Source organism: Saccoglossus kowalevskii, chromosome 17, assembly GCF_978046115.1.
Source record: "Saccoglossus kowalevskii chromosome 17, keSacKowa6.1, whole genome shotgun sequence".
Lineage (NCBI taxonomy): Eukaryota > Metazoa > Hemichordata > Enteropneusta > Harrimaniidae > Saccoglossus > Saccoglossus kowalevskii.
Window position 1 is genome coordinate 22,829,299 of NC_140657.1, and position 12,412 is coordinate 22,841,710.

Below are 12,412 nucleotides of genomic sequence, written 5' to 3' on the forward strand. Positions count from 1 at the left end.
CACTACTCACATTTAAATTTTTCAAGGATGAAACAAAATATATCGGTATTGTTTTATGAATTAACATTAATAACTATTAATCAATCATATTGAATTCACTGATAATATATAATTTTCAGTAAAGAGAAAAAAGCGGCGCAGCTCAATCAAAACAGACGTCCACTCCACCGTTTGACCCCGCGGGCAGCGAATGAATACTGCAGAATAATGCAAACGGATCGTTGAAAGGAAGATGTTGACTCAGATGTAAAGTGAAATACCGATTCCCCTCTGGCTAAGGCGTGGTGGAAACAGGAACCCCATATTGTAACATTTATTCTGTGTGACCAGGAACCGCTACATGTATCTCAATCGCACAGTGTATCTCATTTGCATACACACATTTGTTATTCGCAATTGTCGTCGAGCCGAATAACAGAACTCCTGTGCTAGTCGTTGCATCCATATCGTATCGAACTCTGCTGGTATACGCGCACATTGTTTTCTTAATTTCACGTGCAATTCTTGCGAGCGAACCTGTAATCGAATACAGGTGGCTGCCTTACGTTTGGGCCCCCTAACATGGCGCAAATGCCAACTCTCGTTTTGTATGATGGGTAATTAAGATTATTGAGTTGAGGCAAATAGAGTAAATGTTCTGTCAATCAGCATGAATGTTGAGAGCCACAGTGGACCTGGACATGTTAGTTAACAGTTCAAATACTAGTAAGACTAGTCTGTGTCTTTGAAGTGAGTACCAATCAGAGAATCATTCAAGTCGGGGAAAACACTGGATTTTAAAGTAACACAACCGCAGTGGTTGAAGTGTAAAATAGATTTTGTTCATTTCAAATTCAGACCACGGTGCAATTTTATAGAGCGTTTTTTTTTTAACTTTATCGACACAATACTTCCTCAGTCGCTCGTAAGAAACAGCAGTTTCAGGTTTTTTGACGAGATCGCCGTGAGAAATTACCCGAGTTTATGAAGCTACCTCGCGTAACTGCTTCGTGAACGACCTCCCTTCATTTGAGCAGCTAGGTTTGCTGAAATAAAGAGCACATTCGACGTATCGTTCAATGGCACGAGAGGCTTATTGCTATTATACCTCGCAGATTGAAATATCATTGTCGGAGATGGCGTAGTAAGATGCACGTAAAATGCATACAACACGTCATGATAGAAAAGCTACTGATATCTTCTCGGACAATAACATATGGAGGATTTGAAATTCCAATTTCACATATAATACGTAGTAGAAAACACTTCACATTTCCTAATAGTATGACTACAAAGTGAAAACATCGCGTGAAACGTAAATGTATATCATGCGATTCAAAGCAGTTAAACATGTTTTGTGATAGTCGTCGTCAGCCGACACTTCTAATAATTTTAAAGCTAAAATTAGTTTTCTCTCTGAAAAAAAACAGAGCAGCTCGGTTGTTGATTCGCCATATGTGCAATATTAACTGATTTAAAAAAAAAGAACGGGCTGTAAAATCTAACGTAATGGCGTTAACGTTTTTATATGCTGTTGTTTTACATGTACAAACGTGACTTTGTTTTGTATTTGTACACACTTCTATCAGGTATACTATGTGAACCCGATTACTTATTCCGGTGTCAGAAATTAAAGAATAAAAGAGACAACGTATGTTATAAATGTATCGACTAAGAATGCGCGCGATGACGTACAACACCCAGCTGTGAGTACTGTCACAATCAAACAAATAGCTGAAAGGTCGACATTGTTGATACCTTTCGCCCTCTCTCACACGTACACAAATATTTCTTTCTTTTTTAGAACGAACCGAGTATCATTGCTAGTATAACAAATATGTTAATGGACTTCTTGGATTTATGACAATACACGTGGATCTCACGGTAACAGCGAAGGGGTCACGAGATCTGGAAAAAATTGTAGTTTATTCCAATTAAATTTAGAGAGAGGGGGGACACAGAGGGTGTGAACAGTATATCTACCATTGCTGAAAAAACAACTACAAAATGCAACACGGTATGAAATGCGATTCTGAATTAATCTCTGGCCGTCGAATTATAATAAATGTACAACCGTGTCAATATTCTGTATGATATTTGATACGTATTTGTTGTGAGTGAGGGAAATAAAAAACTACGTTTCCGTTACCATCTATAAGAATATTGGTGTTACACCTCAACGTTCACAAGGATCGATAACCATAAAACACACACATACACACTGCCGACTGAGATATTAAATGTGTATAATAATAAACTTGAAAGAGAGATCGCACTCCATTACATGTTGCTTTATGAGCAAAATCATCGATTTGACGGAGCCATAAATCATCAGAAATACAACCGTTCACTCAGTGTCTCAGTCAGATTCCCCCGACGGACATTCCGTAATATTCATATTCATTTTAAAATACTGAGAGCGCGTTTCCCATTTTTAACGAGAAAATACATATTATTAAAAATTAAATAGTTTATTTGCAGTGTACGGCCATTGACTATATATACCATGAGAACAACCTTGTTTGTCGAGTAGGAAAGCTCAGTACTTAAATCCTATATTAAAAAAATGACACGGAATTATTTAACTTAAATGTGTACGTACATAACATGGGTAACGGTATAGTACATAGCTTCGCTTGTACATGGTATGTGATTTATGTACAAGGGTTGGAGTCGGTCAAAACAAGCCTAACTATTGGTATGTGTTGTCAGACCATTCCCTACTTTTTAATATTCATCCATATGAGGCACATCCATATATTAATTAATATGTTTGGCATTATGTCTTTTGAATAGAATTAAACTAAATTGGATCTGTGATTATCAATAATAAATTGATACATATACGTAATTCTTACTAAATTAACTTAATCGGTAGATTTATCTTGTTGAATTAAATGATTAATATTATTATAATATTCGATTATATTTTCATTGCATCATCGCTTTTGTAAACGTTTATTGGATATAATGTTCGTCTTTTCCTTGTAATGATTTGTGTAATCGTTTTGTATTGCCACATTTGACGTGCGCACAAATCATTATCGAACAAAATGACAACATATACGTCATTCTGCTAACAACGTAAATGATATTACATTACATATAGCTACGTATATCGATGCTCATTTTCTAAAACTGGTATTCGCGTGGGGGGAGTAGAAGAAATCTGAAGACCAGAATTGTATTGTTTGCATTTTTTTATAAGGCGTTTAGTTGCAGTCCACGCGAAGGATGCAACGGCACCCCGACCCACACCCAACCACCACCCCACTCAAATAACACCACATATTGATCTTACTACAAATGAAGACTGCTCATAGGTGGAGCTATATTTGTGCTTCCGATCTCTGTGATAATACCGTTAATTGCGGAAACCGCTATTCAAACCACGCTTGATGAATGGAAAGAAGATTGAACAGGAATACGTGATGCCAAAGCGAATAATCTGATTAAATCGTCGGCTGTATCGAAATCGAAAAGTCAATGACCTCCAAAATGAAGCACAATGAGGGAATCTGAAACCCCCCAAATCAAGGTATAATACTATATAATTAAATTAGAAAACCTGACGATTTTTGTCCATTATCGAGACATTTGCGATAGACTCTCCCTAGAGACAGGTGGGTTAGCTGTGAAACACGTCTAGTGCACGTCGAGTGGACAATTAAAACGAACCACCGAGACAGCAACTGTTGTCAAGTGCGTCATCACGTAACTCAATTTCAGCAGCTCTGAATAAAGTCATAGAAAACGCGTTATAGAGGGGGGGGGGGTCTTTTATACATATATGTGAAACTCGATGGTAAATGCCTAATACATACGCTTCAATGCGTCGCCTTCTTCAGTTCAATTAGTGTTGTATAATTATATATCTATATATTTATTATTATTTACATAGTAATTTGATGGAACAATAAGTCACTGGTTGTACTAGTTTAGCCTCGGGTGGAACAAGAAACATAATGTACCCGATGGCTGATCAATGTGTTCTCTTGTATTTCCATGTGTAATTTGCTCGTAGCTAGCAATCGATACCGACGAGTTCCGTTTCGACCCTTAGGTAGGGCAATGTCACTGTGGTCGGATCATGTAAACGCAGTTATTGTGATGTTAATAGTGGTGCCCTACTAGTATCATTTAATTACAACAAGCACGTGCACCACCTTGAATCATTCACACATACACTGGATTCTGTAATCGTTATATCCACAAAAACTATAAATTTTCAAACCTTTTAATTTTCCCGAAAAAAAACCATCAGATACCCTGCCTGTATATATCTTTCATGATATCCACAGAATGTGTGTTAATTTTGCTTTGGTGGTTGAGCTACATATTATTTTCAGTGTCAATTTCACAAGGGTGTATATTATTCACAGTTCGTACACTGGAAACGCTGCTTACTATCTACTTGACCAGGGCGTGGAGGGACGGGAATGATATGAGATAACTTTTGCCTATGAACAGCTGACAGTGTAAACTAGTCTAAATATGTTCGGAACTCCAGTCTGTCGTAATGATCGTTCCCGACTTCTTCTAAATTCTAAATCCAAGCATGAATAAATTACGATCATTAGTGTCTGTCGAGACGTAAAACAAATGTAGAAAAGAATTGTCATTTAATTCACACGCGTGGAGAAAATAGATGATACACGTGCCGTTCACATAACAGTGGTTTAACTTCGTATGTGTATTTCCATTAAACATCGAGCCGTCCAATGTACATACTCGTTCAATCTGCTTACTCTACGTAAAATCAAATGTTACTTTTCGCTCATGCACGTTGATCATATATTTCAAAAGCGTATTTTTCAAACATTAACTCACGTTCGCCGTATAAAATACGTTGAAAAACTGAAATTCATCGCTCTGCGAGCTTCCCGTTTATGGATAACAACTGACCCCCGTTACAAATAGTGTTCGCCCCGAGCAATATTGATTGCGTACGACGTTAATATTCGGGTTCTGTGGTAACGCCTGTGGCCAGTGCATGACATTATAGTTTTTAATATTTCAACACAACAGTAGGAGGGGCTACGAGGCCAGTAATAAAAGTGGCAGGGCCACAGCGATTTACGTAGTTAAGATTCACAATCGCGCATGCGTGAAGCATATTTCCGTAGGTGAGGTAAGCGTTTATAGGGAGCCGAGCGACGCAGTTAGGTCAGTCGGGCGTACCTATCACTACATATCACATCATAATATATTGACTGCACCCGTTGTTTTAATCTCCGACCAGGCGATTTTCTACTCTTTTAAACTTGGTTTGACATTAGCTGGTAAGTGTGTTTTGCTATATTGCTTTGATTTTTGCGTGCAGAATCGTTTTTAAAAACCCACCTGAAAAACAAATTATTCTGCGTAAATTCTTTTTTTTTTCAATTTTCCCAGCGATCGCTGTACCTCGGCGTTTCTCTGTATTTTGATTAATCAAAAACGGTTGAAGAGGCAAAACCCGATTCATTGTGTGCTTACAAAATTCGCTTTATGTTGTCAGGGAACAAACACTTTGAGCGATTAGTTTCAGATTTTTAGCTGAATGAACAAATTGAACTCATTTTTTTTTGGTTGACGCTAAGGCGATTATACAGTTTAGTTCTACTCCCTATTGGGTCGTATTTACATGCCTTGAAAACTATAATTGAAGAACACAGACACCAGAATGACAGCGTACAATTCTCACTTCTCGACAAAACTACGTAGTTTTTTGTCTCCAGGCCGGCTGCGACAATTTGTTATTTGTTTCACCGAGCAAAAATAGTATCATCTGACGGGGTTTCTGCGGCTTACGTACTTTCAGAACATGATGGTTCTCGTATGGATAAAATAAAGCGGCAACATAGGGAGATGAAACGATCTTAGCGGGAAAGTAGTCCACCGATACGTGAATTGGCAGGTGAAACACGGACAGCTAGAGCAGAGGTTTCTCGCATTGCAACAACACTCTATTACCATGAATGTCTATATGAATGCACTGCGATTCTAATCACTGTCCGCGAATGGGTTAATTAATACTGAAAAGCGTAATCTATATATGTATAAAGCGAAACTTGTGAAAAGCAGTGGGGACGTTTAATTATTAGTTCATACATTGCAGTGTCGTTTTAGGCATGTATCGCTACTAACACTCATCACAGAGCTAGCGCTAACCTTTTTTCAAAACGTTTTCACGCTAGTTAATGGGACTCGGAGTCTCACTTCAGCTGTCAGAAAATCTTTCTCTAGATTCACACAATTCGTATTATCAAAATGTATAGCACCTGGGACAACGAGCAAAATATTTACTGTATCATGGCTTGTGTTTTGTTGATTTACATAAAGACTACACGAATTGTTTGCAGACCTCTGTCTGTCTGGGCCCCGTACCACTGTCTTTCCTCAGAGGCAAAATCCATGCATAGATAGATTTTGTTTTAAAGATTTATACCGCGTGGGTTTACTTTTCTGTTTGAAAAGTGTGTCTGCTGCGAAGCGATAAGCTGTAAAATACCCGGGGACGGTTCACTTTCCCGTTTGTTTTATCTTGAATTACTCGGCAATGATTCTGCATTAATAAAAACTATAGTCATACGTGCCAGACATATCCGATCACGGCACAACATATTTTAGCCTACTCTTCAACTTTCGTGGAATATTTTGCTTTTCATCGAGAATTCATTAAAAAATACGGCTAACAGCGTATTTCTCTTCGGAAAACATAGAACAATAAGACCAAACTTAAGAATATCGCAGATATTTTTTCTTGATTATATTCGGCGGGGAAGATATAATAGGACTGGAATTACCTCATTTAATGATGCCATGAAAATTTGCATAGTAATGAATCCACGCATGTTCGTATTAACTTTGACAGACGTTGAAAAATGAAAACGACATGGAAATTATCCGTCAAATGGGAGAGCACTGTAGAGGGCAATACTATGACAATAATGTTTAAACTTGTCAAATCTAGGAAAAATACGACAAAAATAGAAAAGAGACTCATTTTCGCTCCATTCCATTCTTGTAGATGAACATTCGAAGCACTTATGCTTGAACATTTATTAATAATTACCAACCAACCATTTAAGTTCGAACATTTATTAAAGTTTACACTCGAATCTGTTATGCATTAACATGCAAACATTTTTTGTGAAATTAACGCCGAGATTTATATGAATCTGATTTGGCGTCAGGAAACAGATGGAACTATAATTACGAGTAGTCACAATCATGACGTCAGTAAAACGACGTAAATAGAAACAAACGCGTCGAAAGCATAGATGTGATTGGTTGCCAGAGGCTTGGGAGGTGTCCAAACATATGGATAGGAAATTTCGCGAAACACGACACTCACGGTATTTTTAACAGTTGCGTCTTCCACCCATATCATCCTGATACATTTACAACTTCAATCTAATTATAAATCATACGAAACCTAACATTAACATAGTAGCTTCTGTCGAGGTATGCAACTTGAGCGATCCATCCACGGCACGCTCTGACTGAACATTCATGTGTACTCGCCGAAGAAAAAACTGAACACTTGGAAACGGATCAACATCTACTTAACACACACACACACGTTGGATACAACTACTTGCAAAGGACACCATTTCGACTTTCAATATTAAAATAAACAGTCCATTGTCGGTGCTGAAAATAGATTGCAAATATTCTTTAAAGAAGACAGTTACAAGTACTTTGTTCTTATTGGAATTCCTCTTTGATAACCGGAAGACTGTCATTTCAGTATTTTGTGTTAATCACAGCGGCGTAGATGACAATGCGCGTTTTGCTTTAATATAGTCATCTTCAGAGTTATACGCGTGATATATTAAAATTCATTTGTAGTATTGAATATTAGAATTAAGTTTAGAATTATTTAATTATTTTCGAAAATATACAAATGCAAACTTTTAGGTAAAAGCTTTGGTCGCTTCCCGTTGAGATTGAATTAGTTTATAAAATCGTGACGGTCTTAACAATACACTCCGTTCCATACAGTTCTTAACGAGAGGCCACGCGGATTACGATAATATAATATAAGAAATTTCGCCGGTAATCAGTTTAAATTTTTAAATCGCAATTGTATATATAACAAATCCGTTGATATGCTTCAAAAGTTTTGCAATTGCCTCTGTGATGCGTGGCATATTTGGAAGATTTTGTGTAACAGATGCATGTCCGTGAGGATTTTACTTAGCTACGGTTGGGATGTGATAGAAACAAAAATAAGCCTCTGGTAATCTGACAGACACCTGGAATAACGGCCATTGTACTGACAAACAAATCCGGTCTTAAGATAAATGCAAGACGCAACGAGATTAGGCATATTATTCATTCATTTTTTCTTTGAAAAACAAACGAACTGCATGATGGGAACTATAGGTAATTCTTTTATTTTCACTCCATTTGAACAGATTATTACAGTTACTCATGGAACAACTGTTGAGTATCTCGCGCTGAGCCATACATACACTGAAATGTACATAAAAAAGAAGAAATATGATCGCAGTTACTAACGCGTGATCACTGTCAGATTTACGTCACGGTCGACAGTATTTCCCATTCAGAACATTTGAGGTAAATGACGGGTTATTCAAAAACTGAGTTTGACAAAATCGTGTACACATATGTACAGTATGACTTCAAATGCTACCGCAGCGGGCGCAAGTTATTATATTGTAAATCGTGACGTTTAATCTCGGTAAGAGACATGCACACCTGAACTACGATGACAAGTAATATTCCCAGTCCATCGCCACTCAGCGATGACGCGCGAGTAATGCATTTCCGGCATTTAAGGAAATTGGTAACCATATTGGGGCACTATGATGCATTTTTTAATTGAAGTCATTATACAAATGACGGACATTTTCCCATTCACATGTGTTTATGCGCACTGACCAACACAGCCAAATTTTGTTCAAATCCTTCTTACAATGCGCTTACACAAGCCGGCTTTGATGATATTCACACTATCTTCAGTATCTGCCTGTATCGTCTCGCGGAAGTATGAGGCTCGTGAGCATGGTTTTACTCTTGCTGAGTGACGTAATTCACTAGCGCTCGCGCGAGACCGTAAACTATTTTATATTATATATATTTTCAGTTTGAATAACCAAAATAATGTTCAATATTATATATTCGCAATGGGCATTCAAAAAAATGAAAATAGAATAATTGATAAAACGGTGTGTAGTCTTTTATAGTCGGGACAAGTTAACCCGCCCAATAAATACAATACAATTCCATGCAATACAATACAATACAATACAACAATGTTTCTGTTCTTATTTTGCAGCTCATATCCTCAAATCAACAACAACAACAGTCATGATGCAAACAAAACTCATCGTTGCTGCTTTTGCACTATTGGCAACCTTGGTTATAATGAGTGAAGCCGGCGGCAATTGTTTTGGTCCCAAATGTGCTAATCCTTACTGGAAGAAAGACGTTCAAGACGACACGCTAGTTGGCGATGACGAAGACGACATGAATGACCTTCGTGAAAGGGAATTTATTGAGCAACAAGAAGAAAGGGACGCACTCCGCAGGCTACTCGTCAAACTGTTGCTACCCGAAGACGACGACCGAGACAAAAGAAATGCCTTCAGTAAGTCTAGAAGTGCGCAAGACAAAAGGAGGAACCTTATGGGCCACAACCGTATTGTTACACTCAAGAAAAGTGCAGATGAATAATCAAGTCGGTGTTGACTCTCCATCCCTAGCTTAAATGTTACATTTCTTGGTATATCATGCAGATTTTTTTCTCCCTACTACGCCCAGTACAAGATACCGGTGTCGACCCCACCGTACATCAAGTCCACGCCTTCACGCTCAAATAATAACAAGAAGTAGTGAACTTTGGAACACTCACTTAGTGATGAGATTCATCTAAGACATATCACAACTGTACCAGTTCGCCTCTCTTTAATTCCGAACCGTTAATGTGCTGTATATGGTTGCAGTGCAGTGCATGATAAAATGCAATTGTCAGTTTGAAATAGGTCTAAATGACAATTTCAATGTCGTCAATTTTTTACCTTTAGAACGACTCGCCTTGTGCTGCTTAAAACTTGTCAATGACAGGAGTTGTGAGTATATAAGACCACGTTTATGATTGAATTGAACGAGCTCATCTTTTGTCACGTGACGAGATTTGGAGATACATTTTACTTGATGGTCGGTGGGAAGTAGTCTGTTGTCGGTAATACGTACCTAAACGCACCAATGAATTTTGATTTTGCAACAAATATGCGATCAGAATCGATAACTTTGATTGTTTATTTATTTTGCCATTTAATGTTCTGTTTAGCTTTTATGTGACAGGAGTAATTTTAATATTAAACATGGTTTAATTTATTTCACTAGCTTGCTGATAATAGTGTAATATATTCTTGGGTTAAATAAATTAATATTGGTAATGAATTGTTGCTGGTGTTATTTGTGCATTGTCGCTGCATAGGGAAATACAGGTATTACTTCACGTGTGTATATCAAGTTTGACATCGGGATTTAATTCAAACGAATGTTCGAATGTGACGCACATGATGATTATTTGATGGAAACACAGAATGCCCATTTTAAAGAGAGTGAGGAATAAGCAGTACTTATCGATTGCTAGTGGAACATGTGTTCAGCTCGAGGTTGGAGTTTCAATAAATACAACCAGACATCTCCCCAGATAATATCTCCCTTTTGCAGATTATAACGAGACATGCTCTATGCATTGCGGGTAATGTCATACCATAGAAATAATAACATATGCGACATTGATTTCAAAGCTATTACATTAACCTTTCAAGCGCTACGATCAAATTTTGTCACCGTTCAGAAAGTAAACCTACCAATAGTTTTTTTTTTATTACAAATGTCGATGAAGATCAATCGACAATGAGAAAGGAAGTCCACATTCAAAGAAACTATACAAATACACAGAGAAGTGCAAACGAATATGACATTATGTGGGTCAATATCAGCCTCAATGAGCATAACTTAATTAATTAGTCTTTATTTAAATTTCAAACAAAATAAGATGCGTATTGCCATGTTAGAAATTATTTTAGATCTCAAGGCATCTGAAGAGAAAAGTCGAAATTATTCTATCAGTAGAATAATTGCATTGACATACGCTTAAATATATTCTTTTCCAAACTTGTGGGCACAAATGTACCACGATGTCAAAAAATTACACAGTATTGATCTATAGTCAGTTGGATTAAACGTAAAGAAAACTCGATTACTCCGCCTAATGAAATTCGATATTTATTTGCCATGAGCAACGGATAATCTTACACTGATATATGATAACTATTCATTAAGTCGGAGGGATGCACTTACTGCGAAGATTTCTTTTTACAATAGGATTTATGCAGTGAATTTGTAGTTTAGTCGTGTGGATTACAATGTTGACATTTCCATGCTGGCGGTCATTATCCAGCATTCTAAAGCGATACTCATAATCTGATATATGTGACAGATGATTTGGACTTCATTAAATGGAAAAAAACGACAATAGTTGCAGTAGCTAATTTTTATAAGGAAGTCGAAAGATAAAAGAAATACGACCAGAATGAGTAATTACTCTGTAGAGGTTTGATGATTACTTCTAATCACGTTGTTTTATTTCTGTAATCTTACTGTTAACAGTGATTATATATTTTGACGATAATGTTAAATTCTATCAACGTCCTGCACACGAATTGTGTATTGTACATACCTCTCACAATATCCCGGCGCAAATAACCTCGTTATAAGGCCGGAACAGATTTATATTATTAAAGCGGTGAATCCTATTATTGATAGCCTTCTTGGCGACCCAACGTTATGCGTCATATGCACGCACGATATCTCGATGCGTATTGATCTGTAATGACGGGCAGTGCTTGAAATGTACGTTACAAAATGTGCTTAAAATGCCGGGTTGGCATTTATTTAAGGAGTCCCAATCAAATAATTACTGGTTCACATAAGCGAATCCATAACCAAAGGTTTGGAAAATATAGGTAATACAACACAGCAAGGCGTTCACGTTGAATGTTACATATCGTATGCCCTTTTTGACTCGAGGCCCACAGTGTACTATACACACCAAGGGGTTTATAAGCATTAATTTTACCGAATTAACATATAATTAAAGCAATGCATTTTCAACTGAATCAAGTTCAAGTACAAGTATATCCTAATATGCTACAGACTTGAATGCCATTATTGGACTTATTCGCCAAACACCAGTTTTTAGATGATTTATTTCTTATAATACATGTTTGCTCAGATGCCACACAACAAGTTCCCCATGTGCATTTGTATGTGCTATTTTGTGCGTATAAACTGTTAACCCACAATACATCAATATTGCGCATTCATGACCATCATGGGAGGCAACAGCTTTGAGCACATTGAGCCTGTAAACACTGCCGAACTTCAATCTTGTCCGAAACATTAT

The 12,412-nt window shown here is 37.2% G+C and overlaps 1 protein-coding gene across 1 annotated transcript; it reads left to right on the forward strand.

The window, feature by feature from the left end:
- The first annotated feature begins 5,065 nt into the window (after window positions 1–5,065).
- On the forward strand, window positions 5,066–10,395 carry LOC100373122 (uncharacterized). The gene is made up of 2 exons (XM_085491815.1): window positions 5,066–5,261; window positions 9,269–10,395. The coding sequence occupies exon 2, from the start codon at window positions 9,301–9,303 to the stop codon at window positions 9,664–9,666; it is 366 nt and encodes a 121-aa protein (XP_085347941.1). The 5' UTR covers window positions 5,066–5,261; window positions 9,269–9,300; the 3' UTR covers window positions 9,667–10,395.
- Window positions 10,396–12,412: the final 2,017 nt, after the last annotated feature.

Bases quoted from the DNA above. Each gene is read 5' to 3' on its own strand.
- LOC100373122 (XM_085491815.1), top strand. From the start codon at position 9,301: ATGATGCAAACAAAACTCATCGTTGCTGCTTTTGCACTATTGGCAACC.